The following is a 22,479-nucleotide window of genomic DNA, read 5'->3' as shown; positions in this document are numbered from 1 at the left end:
GCAACTAAGGGTATCAGATCCCTCCCTCAAGAGTTCTGCATGGGATGGCAAGGACTCAAGCCTCACATAAAGAACTCCAGAGATTCAAATATGCTCTGCTTCCTCTCTCACATTTTCCTCTGAGTTGGCATCAGGAATTCGACTAGACTTAAAGGGATTTCTGTGTATCAAGTGTAACTAGAAAGCCTCATCTATTTAAATGGGGAAGTCTAGAGGAAAAGAGCAGAGCCTTGGACTCTGGCCTGGATTTAATGACATGCCTGTCTCCTCCATTAAGTTGTAAGGACAATACTGGGTCTTATTTGGAGAAAAAGAGGCATTTTATCAACATATGTTAAATTACACTGAAGAAACTAGACCTGGCTCTGAATACTGTGACTTTAGACAAGCTCTTGTGTGTCTCCAAGCCTTTATGCCTTCATTTTTCAAATGGTATTGGAAATTCCTGGCCTGCTGACCTCACATGCTTGTCATCTGTTATGAGGCCCAAGTAAGATCATGTGTGAGTGGCACTAATCATTTCCAGTCCCATATAAACATGAAGGATTAACATGATCACTTGTGAGACACCTATTTGCATGGTGACCCTGGGTTGAGTATAACATGTATTTGGGGAAATTCCCTGAATTATTTTTCTGCTGAAACTTTCACACTAATAAGACTCCTAATAAGAATTTCTGCCTAGCTGAATGGACTGGTTAAGAATCACCAGACCAGAAATGAAAAGTTCTCCTGAGACTGCAAGAGTCTGCTTGGTGTTCTTCCACCAATCTGGGAAAAGATGTTAGATAAAGTAAAAAGAACAAGATGAGTGGAGAGCCTTCAGAAAATCCTTCTGTTCTTTCTGTTGACTGTGGGCTGATTTCAATAGAAATCAGGAGCAGACAATGTGGTTAGTGTTCAACAAAAATTAGCAATAGAGAATCTTATTTTTAAGAATCCCTTAGGTATTTGTCATTTTTCTCATCTAAAATTGCCCATGTTATGGGCTAAGCCAGCCCCTGGATACTCTCTGAGCATCCCTAATGCAGGCCTCTGATTCTTCTATCACAGCTTTCTGCAGACAAGGGCACTGTGGTCCAGAGGACCCCATTAAGTGTCAATGTTCCCTGTGAAACCCTGTACACCAGGTCCCTCCCTAGTACCTACCAGCTGAGCACATGAGCTCTTTGTTTGGAGGGCCATGGGTTGGGATAGAGGTGATTCTGCAGGAGAGGAAAGGCCAGGACGGCAAGGAGCCCAGGGCACCTCTAGGCAAAGGAGATTCCCTAAGAGGGTGAAAATAAGTGTCTCTCTCCAACAAGGTGTTTGAACACAGACCCAGTTCTCCCATTTAGTTTCTCAGCACTTATTGCTAAGATCATATTGACCGACCATTCTCTCTCCTTCCCTTCTTCCCCAACAATGAGTACTTCTTAGGTTCTGGGTATCATACATGGCACTGAACTAGTTACAAAGACAACCACAGGGACCTCGCAGGCTCCTGGGGATGGGAGGGTGTATCTCCAGGTATGCTTACAACAATATGGGAAGTGTTCTCGACAGGCTGAGTGAGCAAAGATTTGTGGTTATAAAGAAGAAAATGACATTGGAGCTCAGCCTTAAAGGATCAGTAGAGCTATGCTAGGTCCAGGGTGTAGGGTGTAGGGAGGGAATTTAAGGCAGAGAATAGAGCTTTGTAAAGATCCAGGAGTTGGCAGGTCAGAGTAGGTGATGGTGAGAGCACAGTGTGACTGTGTGTGTCTGGTGTCGGGGGGCGGGGGGCGGCCTGCAAAGGCAGCCCATGAACGGATGGTCAAGGGTCTTCCCTGCCATGCAAGGAGATGCACTGTGTACAGCAGAGAGAGGGTGCTTGTTCATGGTGGGGTGGGGTACATGTGCAGAGGGATGCTCTGGCTGGTTTGCACCCGTTTACAAGAGTGATTACTAGAACTGTCATGAGCTTTGGGAGCAGGCTGATTCATGTGGGTAATTTAAAATCAATCACATGGGGTACATTTATACCACAGAAACTGGAGAACGTCACAGATCAGTTTTCCTTTCTTTTTAGAGCTGGTTGTTAAATATTTACCAGCATACCTTGGGTATGTGTGTGCATGCACATTATATAGTGCTAAAAATAGAGTTGTTTCAAAAAAAATTACCAAGAAAAGGCCCAGTGACAGCCAGAAAGAGGTGTACCAGGCAGAACTCCCCAAGATCTTAGTGCACTCACCAGTCTCAGGTTCTTCATTGCTTGCGGAAACATGCCTTGATGCAATTGCAGTTTGCCGACTTTCATTACTTGCACACCTCTGACGGGGTGGCTTCCTGGGAAAAAAATCCTGGAAGAAACAAAAGGCAAACAGCATCAGAGCTCTCACCTTCACAGTCAGCATTTCATCAGGAGACTGAAAGTGGGAGCAAACACTGGCTGTGAATGTTAATGAGCTACTAAAAGGAAATTAGCTTGGTAATCCGGGAGAACGCAGCCAGGGGGATTTCACACACTGCCCTCTTCAGCATCCCAGAATGCCGTCTGCATCAGGGAAAGTCAGGGCAGGACTGGAATGCCTCCCTAGGAGATACTGGAGAAGACAAACAAAAACTTGGACCTCTGTATTTATAGTTGGGCAAAAGGCAGGAAACTAGGTACTAATTCTGTCCTCCATCCTTTTCCATTAAGCTCCAGGACTATGGAAGCCTGGAACAGAATATTGGTTTTCAATATACATTTGTTGAATAAATGAATAAAACTTTTCATGATTTCCCAAGTAAATGCTACCACACCTCCCCTTTAACTGAAAAGATCTTTGAAAGAATCTCATTGTAGAGTGCATTGTGGTCCCCACTATTTACAGCACTTGTGTATTTAGCTTGTCATCACACTGAGGCACCCTTCTCCATGATGTGCATGTAGAAGGAACTCAACACATACTTGACCTCTTTCACATTCAACACAACAGAATAGGGTGCTGTGGTAGAACAAAGAATGAGGACTTAGGGCTATGTTCCAGACCCCATGAAGACCCCATATTATTTCAATTCAATTCAACAAGACTGTATCATATTGGATTCAACAGTTCAGTCTTTTCTGCCTCCCACATCCTCCAAGAGAATACTCAGCTCCTGCTGTATATTCGGGATGATGGGACAACACACTGTGTACTGATGTGCTTTTCCCTCAAATAATTTTATCAGACAAAAGACAAGACATTCAAACAAGTTATAAATGGTATTATAGGCTAGAGCTTTATTTTGTCCCTAACTCGGGTGGTACTTAGCATATGCTAGATATTCAGTTCACGTTTGTTGAACTGATACTAGAGTTTATGAAGAGGGAGATGCCTGCTGATTGGGTGGACTGGGGAAGGCTTCATGGAGGAGGGAACAGGACCTAAACTAGCTCTTAAGGATTCAGAAATGCTTGGCTGTGCAGGGAGGAAGGAAGTACATCTCAACTGTTGAAAACACAAGGGCACATGCCAAATGTTGCTTCTCCAGAAACAGTAGGTATCTGCCCCAGATGTCCATAAGACAATCCTAGGAGTCACCACTCACTCAGGGCCTGCCTGTTCCAGGCACCATTCCCCCTGCTCTTCATTTATGGGCCTGTGGATCCCACACTTCAGCTACTGTGTAAGATGTATTGTGCAAATCACTCTCTCTCCCTGAACGTCAACTCTTCCCATGAAATGTGATAGAGAAACTTTTTTCATCCCTGCTCTTACAAGAGTGGAAAGCACTACTGGGGAGGAAAGTATTTAAATCAATAGAAGGTTGGCCAGGCCTCTTTTTAAAGAGCTGAAAAGGCAGAGGGAAGGGGGAAAACAAAGGAGACACCTGGGTCCTGGATTTTTCTTCATCTCTTGAGAATACTACGAGGTCAATCACTTCACCTCTCACCCCTTACAGAATGAACATCATTATCTACTTGTATGGAAAAGATTTTAAGAACCCCAGACAAAAGGCTTAAGCGCAGGACGCCATTATCAGAAGGTAATTGCCCTGGACACTTTCCTTGAAAAGCACACCTGGATTCAGGATTTTATTTTATTGCTATGAATGTGGCATAATTAAATTTAAGGGCCAAAGAGTAATTTTATACTAATAATCTCTCCACTAAGTGGGTGTCTGTCACATCAGTTAGCAGAAGGAAAGAAAATCTTCAGTCCTGTGATGACAGAGAAAGTGGTGCATAATTATGCCGTGACAGGTACCTGCCTCGGTCACTGAAAGATATTAAAAAATGAAGTAGAGTTTCATCTGGAGAGGATGGGTAGCAGAGTCTTCTACATGAGTATTCCTGGATCAGTCTCACAGCCCCAGCAGGGGTGTCATTTGGGGCCTGCTTTGTTTCTGGAGGCCTTCCAGCTGACATATGGAGTAAGAATCATGATTATTTGCTGCATTAGCACCCAAGGAACACTGGCAAAGCTCACTCCTGCTGGGGGAAATTTCCACCTAGGGTGCAGTTTTTTTTTTAAATCAACTTTGCTGTGTATGACAGTGATAAGGAGAGAGGAGGGCCCACAAGTAGTCTTCAACCCCAGGACTGTTAGGAACCGAGGCCAGGCTGAGAGCTGAACCAGAGAAGGAACTACATAGGAATTTCGGTGAGAAGGTGAAAGGAAGGCATCTGTGAAATTCCAGGTTCTGGGCCCAGTGCTGTAAGGACTCAGAAGTCCAAGATGAATCCCTGCTCTTGGTTAACACATAGTTAAGTTGCAGAAATGAGGCAAATTAAAACATGATACAGAGAGGAGCACGAGAGCCACCAAACCATGGCATACATAATGGGCACTTGGGGATCAGTGGGGACGACAGTTATTGGGGGAGCAGCAGAAATGAGCTGGTTTGGACCAGAGGAGGTGAGAGGATCCTGGCTCAACCATGTGGGGAATAAGGGACGGGCTGCTCTGATGACGGTTTGGGAGACTGAATGCAAAGGGGGAGTGAGCACACTGGTCTGAGCAGAAGAGGAGCCTGAGGAGCGGGTACACTGGAGGCCAGGCTGTGCAGAGGCACCCATGCAGAGCCGGGAAGCTTGGTCTCCCCTTGCAGATGAGGCACTAAAGAGGGATATTTCATAGGAAACAAAATTGGAAAAGAGAGCCTAGGAGCAAAGGGACTCAAAGAAGATTAGTGGCAATGAGAAAAGAAAAAAAAGTTATAGGGCTGATTTAATAGGACCTTGGGACCTGCTGGGGTACAGTAGAGCCAGAGTTGGCTCCAAGATTCAGAAACCGAAATGTTCACATGTGCATGCATACACACACACACACACACACACACACACACACACACACACACAACCCAAGCAAATTGATAATAACAAAATTATTTTGCAAGTCATTCTACTTCTTCAGTTGTTAACAATGATAGCAATCACATGAACAAATTTCCTTTGGTGCTTCTGAGGTGAATAAGTGCATAAAGGGAAAGAGTTTAAACAAGCAGAGACTCCAAGGAAGCACATGTACTAGCTTTAACCTTGACTTATGGGCATGCTGTCTTATTATACAAAGAGGTGGAGAATCAGAGAACTTAAATATCTCAAGTTAAAAAGATGTGAAGAAAGAATACCTGATGGCAAGGCCTCTGTTGATCTTGGTGAGATTTTCTTATGATACAACGGCTAGTCACATTGTTTCATTACAGGTAGCAGCTTTTGGTATTTAGTATTCAGGACTATTTTCAAAAAATCTGATATTAACACATTACTAAACCTAAAAGGAAAGCTTAACCTGCCTGTTTAAGTTGTATTTCAGAGTAACCAAAGAACTCTAGTTACATGAGTTTTAGTGTATAAATATGTAATGGCAATGGAATTAGAAAAATCATCATCTTCATCTCCTGAAAAAATAACTGACCCATGGAAAATGCATCACTAGATGAAAACCACTGGATGAAAGCATGGAGGAGAATTTCACAGTGGTGGGATTAGGTTGTTATCTACGAACCCGCCAACCAATTTAGCATCACTAAAATGGAACAACCAGACATGAAGTGCCAGCTGATGTGAGGAAATAGGAATTATTTTGCATACTATCTACAAAGCATCCATGTCAAAACCAAACCAAACCAAACCAAATCTACAAACCCAAACTCATCTAATCAAGTCCATAAAATCAAATTTCTCTTCAGGAAAAATAACAGAGGAACAAGTAAAAGCAGTCAGCTGCTGCCAACAATGGGAAATTCTACAGAACTTTAACCTTTTTTCAATACAAATGTATTTTTTTTTCAGCACAAATAAATTTTTTTACTTTCTATTTTTTTCATTTGTGCTAATTAGCTATACATGACAGTAGAATGCATTTATGCACTTTGATATATCATATGTAGATGAGGTATAATATCATTTTTCTGATTGTACATGTTGTAGAATCACATCAGTCATGCAGTCATATATGTACATAAGGTAATAATGTCTGTTTCATTCTACTATCCTTCCTATCCCATATCTCGTTCCCTCCCTTCACTCTCCTCTGCCTAATATAAAGTAAAAATGAAATTATGGCATTTGCCAATAAATGGATGGAGTCGGAGAATATAATGCTAAGTGAAATAAGCCAAGCCCCCCAAACCAAATGCTGAATGTTTTCTCTGATATGTGGATGCTAATTCATAATAAGGGGGTGGTGGGTGCTAGGGAAGAATAAACCTAGGATCTTCTATAAGTTAATGGCATAAAAAGAAAAAGATTCTGAGCAAAGAGAACAATCTTGATTAAAAGAGACTTAAGAGACTTAATAACCATATGTAGTAAATGGACCTTGTATATTATAATAATGTTGTATATTGTATATTGTAACTCAAACAAAAGACATTTCTGAAATAATTAAGAAATATGAACATAAAATGGTATTGTATGTATAAGAAAACATCAAATTTTTTCAGAGATATAAACTGAAACATGCATTAAATTATATAATGTCTGAGATTTGATTTAAAAATTTTCATCAGAATTTCTGCTTCCAGCAATGGTGATTTAGACCAACTCCTGCTAATAACAAGAAAAGAAAGAATTTTTTTAAAATAAATCTGAAGGTATCACAGAGCAACTGAGGCATCAGGGTCTTGAAGGGTTTCTTCATGGAAAGACAGATGCTCTGGAAAGATTCACCGCTACTTTTTCCTTTGATAATTTGAAAGTAGAGACAGACAGGTCAACCAGTTGAGTAAGGGTTTTGGTAGTTGCACAGAAAAGGAGACACAGAAATTGGAGCTGACGGCTCAAGTAGGATGAGAAGGGATTTTGGCAAACACTTCTGACTTTCATTTGTGAATCCCAAAGGATTACAATCTAGGAATACTGTGGTAAGTAAGAAGTAGACCATCTATCATTCAGAGTATTGTTAAATCAAGTGGAGATGTTTCTATCCTGACTGCCAGAAGCAAAAGTAAACCTCTCTAAAGAGGATAAAACTATCCCAAACCTCGAATTATCTTTAGTTTTTCTATGCAATGTTCTGCATTCAGAAAAATCACAACCAAGTGAACAAAAAGACAACAACTGCATGAAAATCAAGACAAAAAAGTATAGACAATAAAACAGACTTTTTATAGGTACCTATATTGAGACTCTTACACACTTTCACACAACAATAAGTGTTTGAAAACAAATAACAGGAAAAAATACTAGCAGAGAAAACAGAAATAATATAGAAATAACCAATGGAAATTCCAGAACTGAAAAATAGAAAACTAAAATTAAAAACTCAGTAGTTTCACATCAGATCAGTCACAGTTATAAATTAGTAAGCTGGAAGGCAGCATAAATGAATACAGCATCATAAAACATGGAAAGACAATGAAATGAAAAATAAACAGGGACACAGGTCTCATACATGTTATCTGGATACTCACATGAGAGAAGGGAGAAATTGGGGCAGAAGCGACATATTATAGAGCCATAATGGCTAAGAATTTTCAAAACTGAATGGAAGTCACTAACATATGACTGATGCAAGTTACAGATTCAGAATCACTAAGAACCACATAAAGATAATTCAGCAAAGGTGAAAACAGTGGGGAAAGCTAGAGATGAACTAAGTACCACAAAATGTTAACAATTTCTGAAGCTAGATGATGGACTTATGAAGGTTCATTATATTACACTATTTCTATATATGTTTGAAATTTTGCATAACTAAAAAGAAACAGGGCATTGAACTTTACTTTTTCACCTTTAGAAATGACTCTTCTCTTCAAGGTATACACTCTGTACCAAGATTCATTGACAGGGGGCTGAAGACAACCTTGGGTTGAATGTTTCATTTGGAAGTTATTTGGCCAGGGCCCTTTGAACAGTAGGACCCCAGTGAAGTACTCATATTATTTATGAATGAATGAACTTAAAAAAAATCAATGATACCCTGCCAGAAAACTTTTTGTAATTTTGTGATTTAACTTGGTGATAAAAGTGGTCATTGAAAATTGAAAGTAACAGAAGGAGAGAGGAAGAGGGACTCCTATACCAATTGACACAAGTTTCAAAAGATTTAGGAATTTTACTAAATTCTGACCCTTATATAGAAATGGAATGATATATATAATGAGCAATACATAGTCGGTTTCCACACTATTCAAGATATCTAACAGACACTGACTCTATAGCTTGAATAACAGCAGAACTAGCAGCAGCTTACACTCAACATTGAGTATGACATTGAGCTTTGCTTTGGGTCTTAAAGCAAGGGTAGGAACTCATGGGTAACTCAGACAAAGGACATTTGAAAAGACAGAGACAATCATCTATTGCTCCCTGGGTTCTAATTTAATTTGAAGCAGCTGAAGTATGGAAGTTGTTTATGCTTTTGTGGTAGGGCATCTTTATTTGTAATATAATACATTTTTGTTGTTGCTAGTTTAAAAAAATCCTAACCAAAAAAAAAAAAAAAAAAAAAAACAAAGAAAGAAAAGACAGACCATCTTAGAAAAACTAGTTTTTAACCATGACCTTAATTAACCCACTCTGTTAGTCTGGAAAAGTGTGGTTTCCCAGGTGGGAGATGAATCAGTACTTCTCCATCACCTCTACTACTTGCCTCTGTTGTGACAGGGAAACCAGAGTCATGAATTCTCACTTGTTTGTGAGAGAGCCCAGACTGAACCCTCAGCTCCTGCTCTGTCCATGATATGTGCTAATCACCCCCATCACTGAGAAAGATGGATCTGCACCCTTCTCCCTCCTTGTACCAAAGTATGAGAAAAAAACCCAAAACAACAACAAAATCACAGTGTCACACATTGAAAGTGAACTTGACAATGTTACAATGAGATTTCTTTTAACCCATAAAACGACTAAGCAAGATCATTTTTTTATATAAAAAAAAGATTAATACTTCCCTTAACAATTTCTTCCAAATTGATGCTTCATTCAAAAGGCAGGGCTTTCTTTTTCTCACAAATTTGACTGTTAACAGTTATTTGAATATGGCCCATTGTTAAAAAGAATCTTTAGTCAGATATTAAGAAAAAAAAAAACCCACTTTGTTTATTCTAGATGTCCCTGTAATTTAGGCTCAGGAGCAGCCAACAGACTGGGAAGCGGTGTAAAATAGTACATACATTAAAGGAGACAAGATATTTGGGTTTGAGACCTCACCACTAGCCAGATGGTAAGAAAAGTGATGGGAGAACACTTGGAAATGTATACAACTATACTCCTCCCCACCTCTCCCCTCTCCTCCCCTCCCCTCCCCTCTCCTCTGTACTACATCCCTAATCCCAAAATGTTTATTTTTTAACAGTTCAAAAACTCCACTTGGTTCACCTTTATGTTTACTTGCTTCTTTTCAGATGCACATTGAGGCTGGAGGACCCAAGATGATTCTGCAGAAGTGACCTCCTTAAGGGAAAAGTCTTAAGTTGCAGATAGAGCTGACCAATTCTGAACCACAAAGTTTAAACTTTGATCTTTTTTTTACAGAAAAATGAACAGAGAAACCATTGCTTATATTTTTAACTCTCAAATTAAACGTGTTTAACTGTTTTCATTTAATGCTCGACTTGTAGGCAAACATCCTCATCCCTTTGCCAAATCTGCTTCGTGTGCTGCTTAGCCCACAAGCAGCTTGCCAATAAGCAGGAACAGTGGTAGGAACTGGTCAGAAGCCTCTAGGCAGGTTGGATGATATTGTATTTCATGTAAATAGTTTTATTTTCATACTCAGAATGGTGACAGTGTTGTCCTTTGTCACTGGCTTTTGCCTGGTTCATATTTTATAACATCATTTTTTACTGTGTAAAATATTTGATGATAATTTGAAGTATTTTAAGGTCAACCACTATAACTAAATTATGCAATAACCATAATTTAGCTTATTAAGTCCTTGAGAAAAAATGGTAATGAGATTTTCATTACAATATTTTCATCTGTCTTGTATAGTCTTTTCATACTTGTAGGCAATAAAAGACACTTCTGAAAGCCATTAGATATATGAACACACATGTGGTGGTACTATTATAGAATCATGTCCCAAGAAGGACTTGTGAGTAGAATTTTATAATTTATTTGTTATTAGTACAAATTTACAAAACTGGTTGGCATTCTGCTCCTAGTACTACAGCAGGTTACTGATTATCTTGCAGAAAATAATAAAAAATGCTAACATATTTTTAAATCAATCAAATGCCAGCAAGATAGTAAGGAACAGAGGGACCCCCAAAAAGCCAGGAGAATGGCAGGTTGGAATTCCTGGCAGATTGGAACCTCTGCCTTCACCAGACTTTTGAGGCTTTGGAAGACAGAACAGCAAGCCCAGTGTTTATCCAACATATTGGACTCTAATGCAAAATCTTCTCTTCTTACTGACCGGTTTGGGGTGAAAAACTTGTAAGATTCTGGGTAACAAGTGATCATAGATGGAAGGTCTAAGAAGAAGAAATGAAGACAAAGAGAATCCTCAAGATGGGTAAATCTATGAATATTGACAAGTTAAAAATGTTTTGTGGGGGCTGGGGTTGTAGCTCAGTGGCAGAGCACTTGCCTAGCGTGTATGAGGCACTGGGTTCAATCCTCAGCACTACATAAAAATAAAAAAATAAAATAAAGACAATCTGTCCATCTACAATTACAAAGAGAGAGGGGGGGGGAGAGAGGGAGAGAGAGAATTGTTTTCTGGGTTAAAAATAAAGCCAAATTAAAATACATTATAATCATAGCATATATGATATATGTCAGCAGGAGAGAGAATAAGACTTGAGTATGCTAAGGTACTTAGAACATTTCTTTAGCCAGAAAGAACACAAATAGTTACACACATCTTTTCTTCATAATTACATATATAGCTCATCTATGACTCATATATTCTTCATCATATATATTTAATTTTAGAAAGTCTTCAAAAGCTGATTTAATGTTCTGTTTTAATTTCTGGGTATAAAGCCAATGTATAAAGAATAGTCAGGTTAATCTAGGGATTTAATGATCTCAAAAGTTGAGTGTTAAATCAGTGAGAAGGAACACCATGGTTTTTAAAAATCTGTATACCTTTCCCTTATTTGGAAGAAAAATGAAAGCTATAAAAATTTAAAAATGTATAAAAAGTTCCACAAGTGAATTTTAAATAGATGATGAAATAGAGTTTAAGCTTCCAAGTTGTGTATGACTGTATCTACAATGGTATCTAAAAATACCACATGTATGTGTGTTTTGTGACGTGCATTTTAGTCACAAGGGCACTTTTACTGAAATCAGTTGCTACAGGTGCCAAGTACTCAAGAACCCATAACCTTGAAGAAGTCTTGGCAGGGGCTTCTGGAGCACAGGTGTTGCGAATCACTGCATTGTGGTACTGGGAAGCAGAGATATTTTCTTCTTTGGTGATTTTCAAAGAAAAATATAGCCTGTTGGGGTAAAGGATCTGATACTGCTTGGATGTAGAATATGAGGAAGTGAATCTAGAGTAGGGGTTGGTAAACTATGGCTTGCAGGCAAATCCCAATCACAACATACTTTTATAAATAAAGTTTTATTATGGGGATATAGCATGCCCATCATTTGCATAGTCTTCCACTATTCTCATGCTACAGCAGCAGTACTGAGTAGGTGGCTATGGCTTGCAAAGCCTAAAATATTTACTACCCGCTCTTTACAGAAAAAGTTGCTGACACCTGTTCTATAGTAAAGGAGTTTCCTGAAGTAAGAGGCTAGAGAGGATCCTTTACCAAAAATATTAATCATGGACAACTATGAATATGTCTTGGATGTGTGCTCTCTGGATGTTTTATCACTAATAAAAACAATACAATGACGATAGCAGTTAATTTGGTTAGATAGAGCACCTGCCATGTGTCAGACACTCCTTTAAGGACTTTATTTGTTTAAGCCCAGTTTTTCCTCAAAATGATATTACCCAAGTAGACTCTGGTAATGATGATGTGACGTGGTGAGAGCTTCTTCTCTGCAAAAAGCAAGGATAAAACAAATTGCCCGAGGCAACCACTTTATGGCATCATAAATTGAATAAAGATATTACCCAGTCAGTGGAAAACTGCATGTACCCAAGAGAGAACCCAGATACAAACAAACAAAAAGCCAAAAGGAGGTTTGAGAACTGTGAATCTACCTTCTAATATACAAATGACCAGCACAGAATGGAAGCCTTACAGGTCAAGGTGTTTGAGCCACACCTCTGTCCAAATCATTAGCTGACTACAAAGTTATGTGGACCCAGAGAGATCTCCAGAAAACCAGGCTAACAAGATGAGAAAGAGTAAAATACCAAGGAAAAACAACATTAACACACAGAGAAGTTTAAGTCTAAGGAAGTTACAAAAACAGCACATCACAAAATGATCAAGCACCTTCGGAACAACAAAACAGAATGCAGAGTTATAATGTATTTACTTAAAATATTCAGTTTTCAGTCATTATTTTCTCTCTGTGATAGGGAGATCAGTCCATGCCCTGAACCCTAGAATCTGTGAACCTGTTACTTTACATGGCAAAAAGACTATGAAATGATCCTGGATTATACAGGTGGACACAATCTTATCACACAAGCTTTAAAACTGGAGACCCATTTGCAACTGTGGTCAGAGAAAAGAGATAGGATGAGAGAAACAGGGTCCAAGAGATGCCATATTACTAGTTTTGAAGATGCAGAAAAGAACCATGAGTCAAGGAATATGAGCCACTCTAGAAGCTGGAAAAGGTTAAGGAAACAGATTTGTGAGGGAACTTCCACAGAACTTTCAGAAATAATATGGCCATGCTGACATCATGATTTTGGCCCAGAGAGAACCATGAAAACATCCAACCAACAGAACTCTAATAAATTTGTATTGTTTTAAGCCACTGATTTTGTAGTAATTTTTTACAGCAGCAACAGGAAACGAGTATGCATGCAAAACACCAGGAAAGCAGGAAACATTTAGGAGAAAAAAACTTTAACAGAAACTGACTTATGAGGCTTAATATTTAAGTTAGAAGACAAAATCCTTAGCAGCTATTATAAATATGTTAAAATAATTTAAAATATTAAATTATGATAAAAAATTTTAAAAGAAAATAGTTAAATAATAAATAATAGTGGTGGGAGGGACTCTCAATGGAGAAATTAAAAAAATTTACTATATTCAACAGTAGTTTAACATAGCAGGAGAAAGAATCAACAAACTGGAAAGTAGATCAGTAGAAATTATCAAACCTCTAGAACACAGAGTAATGTATAACAGTTGTACCTGAAGGAGGAGAAAGTATGTTTGAAGTAATAATATCCACACAGAATATTCAAAATATCCTAAATTTTAAAATATTAACCCATAGATCCAAGAAGCTCAGTAGTCCCCAAACACAATAAACACAAAGAAAATCTCAACTAGACACATCACAGTCAAACTGCTGAAAGCCAAAATGAAAATTTTGAAAGCAGCAAGAGAAAAACAATTCATACAGGGAAACAGCTGACTTCTTATCAGAAAAAAACATGGAGATGAAAGACAGGGGAATTATACAGTCATCATCCTGCAGGAAACAAACTGTCAACCAAGATATCTATATCCAGAGAAACTATCTTTCAAAACTGAAGGCGAACACAGTCAAGATGTTGATAGATTTAGTACACTTAAAATAAAACTCCAAGCATGATAGAGACAAGCTGGTTCTAAAGTTTATGTGGAGATTTAAAGGAATTAGAATAGTCTAAACAATTTTGTAAAAGAATAAAATTGGTGGTCTCATATAATCTAGTTTTAAGATTCACTATAAAGGTATTGCAGTCAAGACAGGGGGTCATTGCTAAATGAATGGAACACAACAGGAATTCCCAGAAATAGATCCATGCAAAGATAAGCCAATTATTTTTTACAAAGGCATAAGGAAAAGTCAGTGGAGTAAGGATATTGTTTTTGACCATCTTCACCAACATCTGTTATTATGTCTCTGATGATAACCATCCTAATAGTGATGCCTCTTTATGATTTTGATTTTCATTTGCCTGATGGCTAATGATGTTGAGCATCCTTGTTAGCCATTTTTATATCTTTTTTGGAAAAATGTCTAGTCTGGTCCAGGAAGAAAAATGAACCTTGACCTGAACTTATATACAAAGTTTATAACAAAGTTTATTATGAGGTTCTGAACTCAAAATGATTACTGATCTAAATGTACTTAAACTTATAAAATTTTTAGAAGACATAGGAGAAGATCATCATGATCTTGAATCAGGCAATATTTCCTACATATGACACCAAAATATGGCTCACACAAAAAAATTGATAAATTAGATTTCTCAAAATTAAGAGCCCTTGTTCTATAAAATATTAAGAACATGAAGAGATAACTGACAGACAAGAGGAAATTATTTGTAAAATATATATCTGATATTAGGTATATCCAAAATACATAACTAATTCTTTTTTTTAATATTTATTTTTTTTTTAGTTCTAGGCAGACACAACATCTTTGTTGGTATGTGGTGCTGAGGATCGAACCCGGGCTGCACGCATGCCAGGCGAGCGCGCTACCGCTTGAGCCACATCCCCAGCCCTATAACTAATTCTTAAAACTCAATAAGAAGACAAAAAAGAAAAAGAAAAATTAACAACAGACTTTTGGACTAATGGATTTTTCTAAAAAGAAAATGCCAAATAAGTACAGGAAAAGATAAATCAGTGTCATTAGATGTTAGAAAAATGTTTTACCATTGTAAAGGTAAAATTTCTAAGCTGATTCTAAGCTGCAAAAGTCTGAGTTAAAGTGTAAAAGACCGGGCATTGTTAAAGCTTCTAAGCTGCAAAGCCTGAATTAAAATGTAAAAGACTAGGTATTGTTCAGTTCCTTGGCTACACCCAGAACCTGAAATTCCTAAAATAGTTAAAATAAGGACCTACTGGTCATTTAGCCTAGGGCCCTGTGCAGTTTGTCACAGGGCCCGAACCAATCAGTTTGAATGTGTACCCCGCTTAGGAGTAACCAATCACCCTGGCCCAACCTGTTCCCGCCAATGAATGTGCTAATCATGTCTCAGAGTTGTTGTTCAATTTTCCCGCGCCTCATGATGATTTGTTCTGATGTTTGCAAAGCCCCCCCTTCCCCAAAAAGTGTACTTAAGCTCTGCTTGACCTCTACTCGGGGCTCTGGGCTGCTTTATCTTCCTGAGTGAGCCTGGAACCTCAGCATGCTGAATTAATAAATCCCCTTTTGCCAATTGCATGGAGCCAGTCTCTTGTGTGGTCTCTTCCTCCAACGCTATGCTGGACCTTTACACCATGAGCACCACTTTACATTTATGATAATGGCTAAAATCAAAGGGACTGACACTATTGTCTTTCTGTGTTGATGAAGATGTGGAAGAACTAGGACCCTCCTGTTAGAAGGAATGTAAAATGGTACAAGCACTTTGGAAAACACTTTGGCAATATTGTAAAGTCAAACAAAGACAAATGACCCAATTGAAATGGTCGAAGGTTTTGGTTAGGCATTTTTTCCAAAGAAGATATGCAAATGACTAATAAACACATAAAAAGATGCTTAACATTAGGAAACTAAAAATCAAAACGACAGTGATAAACAGTTCACATGGATGAACCTTGAAAACATTATGCTATGTAAAAGAGACCAGGCAGAAAAAGATTTAAGACATATAAATACGACATGTCCAGAATAGGTAAATCCACAGAAACAGAAAGTAGATTAGGGTTCCCATGAGATGTGAGCACAGAATTTATGGTGACTGCTATGGAGGATGAAGTTTCTTTTAGGATGATTAAAATGTTCCAGAATTAGACAGTAATGATGGTTACACAATTTTGTAAATATACTAAATACCACTAACTTGTCTACTTTGAAAGAGTGAACTTCAGGTATGTGAGTTATATCACAAAATTTTGTTTTTAGCTGCAGGGGGAGGTCCTGGGGATTGAACATAGGGCCTTGCACATGAAAGGCGGGCACTCTACCTCTGAGTTACATCCTAGCCCTACATCTCAATTAAAATTGTAGTTGCCCTAGAATTTTACTACTATCATTGATGAGAAATTAACTATGTCCACACAGGACTTATATATATAATAGCCAAAAAAGTGGAAATAACCTAAATAATCAAGTGGTAAGTACCTAAATGCAATGTAGTGTACTCATGCAATGTACTACTACTAAACAATAAAAAGGAATAGAGTACAGATACATACTACAATATGAATGAACCTCAGGAACATTATGCTGAGTCAAAGAAACCAGTTAAATAAGACTACATATTGTACAATTGTATTTATATAAAATTTCTAACAAAAGCAAATTATGGAGACAGTAAGTAGGTATGTGGTTGCCAAGAGCTAGGTATGGAAGCAGGCAGTCACTGCAAACAAGCATAAGGAAACCGTTAGGACTGCTACAGGTATTCTAAAAATGGATTTTTGGTGCTCTCTGCATGACTGTAAAAATTTCTAAAACTCAAAGAATTATACACTTAAAATTGCTGAATTTTATGGTATGCATATTATACTTCAATAGAGCTATGGGGAAAGAAAGAACCTTATGGGATAGGTACTACTACTACTATCAACATTTTGGCAATTAGGAAACTCAACAAAAATGACAGCTACAATTTGAAACAATTTACATGACACATATTTGTACATGTTTAGGGGGTACAGTATAATAATTCAACACAATGATCAAATCAGGGTAATTAGCATTTCTATGACTTAAAACTTTTATCATTTCTATGTTGGGAAACATCAGATTCTTCTAGTTATTTTGAAATATATCAAGAATTATTATAGACTATAGTTATTCTACCGCACTACAGAACACAAGAAATAATTACTCATACCTATCTCTTGATAAATGTTGTGTGACTTGTCTCTCTCCCTGTTCCCCTTACCTTTCCTAGTCTCTGTAGACCACTAATCTACCTTCTTCTCTGGAATTGATTTAACAGAGCTATGATTTCATCCCAGTATAAATTGCTAACTGGAACAGTACTGGGCAGCTGGGAGGAATTTAAACCAGTAGTTATCTAATTCCAAATTATTTGTCTGGTATCACCATTTCTCATGAAAATGGATTCTTCTTTTAAATATGACATTTTCCCCATTTGATAAAGACTGGCCTTTTTATATTAAAAATACATAATTGTAAAACAGCTTAAAGGTATGTGCTTTCTAATGATCTCTCCCTTCCCAAGTTCCACAGTTGCTATAAAAGAAAATATGTCCTTCTGATAGCTGTGTCTTCAGAGCGTTCTGTGCTAATGGACTGTGCTGACATTATTGAGGGTCAGGTAGGCACAGCTACCCTTCCATCCAAACCCAAATATGTATCACTCCTTCAAGATTACAGAAATGTATATGCATTTCATATGCTTAATTATATAATCAAATCCCTGCTTAGAGGTCAACTTACTCTAGTCCCTTTAATCTTATTTCTAGAAGAGTCTCTGTAGCCATGACTAATCTTTCTTCATGCTTGTCAACTTGCAAGATTTTGACAATTTTAAGCAATGCAGTCCATGCTGCTCAAGCAGTAATTTTTCAAAGGGTGGAAGAAAGGAAAGGATTTGAGGGAGAATAAATGTTTGTGAAAAGAATGGTTCATCTCTTTTGGGAACCCCGTTTGTTTTGTCAGTGTCAAAGACGAAGTGAGTCAAGAAATGTAAACACTTGACAGTAGTAAAATTATTTGAGTTTAAATTGATGTCCCTGAGAAACGTTTGCTATTGTTTTTCCCTGAAAGTATAGTTAATGGCCTGTTTGCCATTTTGGCAATTTAAAGCTAGGGAATATGGCCACCTATGACAAAATTGGTAATCACTCATGGTACTTGTTATGGTTTAGATATTAGATGTCTGCCAAAAGCTCATGTATGAAATAATGCAACAACATTCAGAGGTGAAATGATTGGGTTATGAGAGTCTTAACCCAATCAGTGAATTAATCCCCTGATAGGATTAACTGAGTGGTAACTAACGGTGGGCAGGGTGTGGCTGGAGGAGATGGGTCAGGGGTGTGTGTGTGTGTGCCTTTGGATATGTATTTTGTATCTGGCAAGTGGAGTCTCTCTCTTTGCTTCTGATCATCATGTGAGCCACTTCCCTCTGCTACACTCCTCCACCATGATGTTCTGCCTCACCTTGAGCCCCAAAGAATGGAGCTGGCTGTCTGTGGACTGAGACCTCTGAAACCATGAGCCCCCAAATAAGCTTTTCCTCCTCTAAAATTGTTCTCATCAGGTCTTTTAGTCATAACAGAAAAAAAAAATGACTAAAACGGTTCTCACACAGCTAAAATGGCATCTAGTGAAGTTACCTCCAATACAACACTCCCATTTTATTATTAAAAGAAATATCAAAACCTACAAACATTTTTAAAAATTTTAAAGACAATTTTAAAAATACAATTCACAACTAGGATTAATGCCAGAGTGTAAAGAAACTACCTAATGCCTGGGTCCAGAAGGTTTTCTGGGTTACAACTTTGCTGAGTGCAATGCACACTGATACACTCTGTTGGTAAAACTGCCTGCTTGAAAGTGCGGGTAAGAACCCCTCCCACTGTCCAAATCATGGACCAGAAATGCAAGCCTGACCAAGCAGGAATCTGTGCAACTGTCTGTGTGACATGTGGAACTGGTTTCTGTAGCAGCTGAAGTCAGTCATCCTGGCCCATTCAGACACTGTAACTCCTGGGAAATAACTGGCTAGAGAGAAAGGTGATGTGGCAAGAGTAGATTAGGTGTATCAAAGTGGATAATGACAAAGTCAGTGCTCTAAATAATGTAGTAAGAGAATAATGAGACATGAAAAACCTTTGCAGAAGTGCATTTTGGGGTGTTTGGTTTTTGTTGTGCTTACATCTATTTCATATTCCACAGGCAAAATAAGAGAAGCTATCATCTCAGTCCACTAGTTCCCAATAGATGAAAATACACTAGGTTATGAGAAATGATTCTGGATGGAGTATATGAATTTATAGTTCACTTATAATCTGATGAGGAATTCAAAGAACCCTGGGCCAAGGGTAATTTGTATACTGTTTCCACTGGCAAACACTAAGACTGAAAATGTTCTCATAAAAACTAAGGTAAAAGCAGAATGTCTGCTATCACTACTCTTATTCAACCTGAAGTACTAGCCATTGCAATGAGTCAAGGAAAAAAAAAAAGAATGGGATACTGATTAGAAAGGAAGAAAGAAACTATTTCAGGTGACATGACTGCTAGTAAAGAATCCCAAAGAATTTATGAAAACATTCCTAGAATCAATAAGTGTAAAGTGTAAAGCTGGAGAATACAAATTCAACATTCAAAAATTAATTGTAGAAACAGTGTTAATTACACAAAAACCAAAGATATAATACCATTAAAAATTACTTAGGTATGAATCTAAAGTGAAATATATATATATTTTTTTAAAAAAAAAGAGAGTGAGAGAGAGAGAGAGAGAGAGAGAGAGAGAGAGAGAGAGAGAGAGAGAGAGAGAGAATTTTTAATATTTATTTTTTAGTTCTCGGTGGACACAACATCTTTGTTGGTATGTGGTGCTGAGGATCGAAACCGGGCCGCACACATGCCAGGCGAGCGCGCTACCGCTTGAGCCACATCCCCAGCCCATGAAATATATTTACATCTAAAAATACATAGTACTTGTATGCTGAAAATTACAAAACAAACAAGAATTCGGAGATCCAAATAAAATGGAGAGAAAGAAATCTACGATCTAAATAAAATGGACAGACACATTGAGTTCATGTTTTGGAAAACTCAATGAAGTTTTACCTATAGGTTATTTATTTGTCTATAGGTTAAATAATTTCTAACAAGGTGTAAACATGATTACTCTAAAATTTGTAAGAAAAGGTAAAGGACTAGAGCAGCTAACACAATTTTGGAAAAGAAGAACAAAATTGAGCGAGTCACATTAATTTCAAGTGTTTAGATATACAGTTTACTACCAAGTTCTCTGGGCATGTTCATTTACCACATCTCCCTTATTCATAGGTTTCCACTGTATCTATCATCATCCAAAGTACATGTATGAAGACAAGAATTGATGTCAACATACTTTATATACAACCAGAGATACGAGAAATAGTGCTGTATACATGTAATAAGAATTGTAACGCATTCGGCTGTCATTTGTTTTTAAAAAAATCAATAAAAAAAGAAAAAGTTAGTGTGAAAATAATGCAGAAAATGTATCTTAGCATCTATGGATAGGAAATGGTTGTTTCAGTTATTTACTGCTGTGGAAGAACCTACCACAAAATTTAGAGTAACCACCATTTTTTGATGCTCATATATTTGGTAGATAAGAGATTCAGAGAAAATGCAGCAGGGATATCTCTCCTCAGAACCTCAGCTAGGGTGACCTGAATAGCTGGGGGTGTCTCAAGGCAGGTGAAGGCTGTCTCATTACTCACCTGGACAGTTCTATTTGTACATACAAGTAGAAAAATGTGCCTTTTTCATATGCCCTCCTAAGGAGATAAAAGGCTAACATAGCAAGTATTTCATGTTTTCCCCTCTTCCCACCTTCTGGGTAGGTGATTCCTCACTGTGGAGATCCCTTTGCTCTGTTTCACCTTCCATTATTTTCTCCAGAGCCTTTTAGAATGTACATATTCCATTATTATATTTATTTCAATTTGTAGGAAGTTTTGTTTTTTGAAAAAAAGCAATAATTCTTGGAGATACTAGACAGTACACTGATTATATAAATCTCACATTGACAGTTGAGAACTAAGAATAAGCATCAAATTGAATTGGTGGTATAAGCATTAATTTGAGTTGTTGGTGGGGTTGGGACAATGGTGGCAACAGAACATTAAGAGGCAAAGAAAGTGACAAAAAGCTGAACAGGATTCCAAAGGCAACAAACACTATGCTAATAAGCATGGTAAAGATAAGCTCTTTATATACCACAAAACAATTTCTTTATATACCACAAAACAATTATAACTATGTATTTTATTATCTTTTTTTTTTAGAGATGTGAACTCTGAGGTTCCCAGAGACTATTCGGTTTGCTCTGAGCAGCGTAACAAGTAAATGTCCCAGGGAGCTGGGATCAGAACCTAGCAGCTGATCCCTGAGTCTACGTTCTTTCTAGTCTGTCTGTCTCACTGCCTCACTAAAACCTCACCTATCCAACAGTCTTGCTTATGATTAGCTCTGCACTGTGCTACCTCCTTAAAGGGCAACTAAAATATTTCCAATCAATTTCAATAGCCCTAATATAATTTAAGTCTACAAACATCCCAGCAGGCTGGAATTACTCCCCTCCCCGAATCCTGCACCAGAAGCCCATAGGCAGAGTCAAATCCATCATTTAACTGGGGGGAAAAAAGTGTTGGAAAAATGTGAAACCAGTGCTGGCATGGCTGTTTCCCAGAGAAAACCTGGAACCCAGCATCCAAGTACATTGCAGAATACTGTTCCTACCAGCTGTGTTTCCATTTAAGACACCATTTGTGGGAAATATCTATTATAGTCTTCCATTTTCTCTGTGCAAAATCAGAGAAAATTGAGAAATGCCAAATTACATTGTCTTCAAAAATCCTGTCATGGAGTAGCTCAGCTTTCACACGCTATTCTCTGAAGACGTTATTGATGTTCTACCAAGTTGATGGAGTAATATAATTTGCTAGCAGGAAAAATGTCCAGCAAACAGAATTGTGTTCATTAGAGGAGTATCTTTACATGCCTTGTTCCATTTCCATTACTTTTCAAAATCACATATCATGTTACAGGCAGAACCATTTCCCTGCTATGTACTGGATATTCAGTATTTTTATAGTTAGAAGGACTTGCACAAATTACAGCTATTCTTGCTAAAACAAACCAAAACAAAAAACAGGCAGGGGAGGGTATCTCATTTTTGCTGCTAGAGAAACAAACCCGGTTTCCCTCTCTGAAGTTCTATGTGGCTGTTACTCACATGTAGTTCCCATAACTTTTGACTCTTAGGTTCCTACATGGGCAATCTCTTCCATAGTCAACTCATCAAGCACAGCCCCAGTGCTGAGCAGCTCAAATTTCTGAAATAA

The 22,479-nt window shown here is 37.9% G+C and overlaps 1 protein-coding gene across 12 annotated transcripts in view; it reads right to left on the bottom strand.

Annotated features, from left to right (window-relative positions):
* Nucleotides 1-22,479, bottom strand: part of Smyd3 (SET and MYND domain containing 3) — a 683,600-nt gene that overhangs the window by 15,144 nt on the left and 645,977 nt on the right. For all 12 annotated transcript variants that reach the window (XM_005326561.3, XM_078022938.1, XM_078022941.1 and 9 more), the window contains one exon: nucleotides 2,216-2,324. In XM_005326561.3, coding sequence (XP_005326618.2) covers nucleotides 2,216-2,324 — 109 coding nt within the window. The remainder of the gene's footprint in view (nucleotides 1-2,215; nucleotides 2,325-22,479) is intronic.

This window comes from Ictidomys tridecemlineatus, chromosome 10 (assembly GCF_052094955.1).
Source record: "Ictidomys tridecemlineatus isolate mIctTri1 chromosome 10, mIctTri1.hap1, whole genome shotgun sequence".
Classification (NCBI taxonomy): domain Eukaryota; kingdom Metazoa; phylum Chordata; class Mammalia; order Rodentia; family Sciuridae; genus Ictidomys; species Ictidomys tridecemlineatus.
The sequence above is the reverse complement of the archived record's forward strand: the minus strand, read 5'-3'. Positions and strand labels throughout refer to the sequence as shown.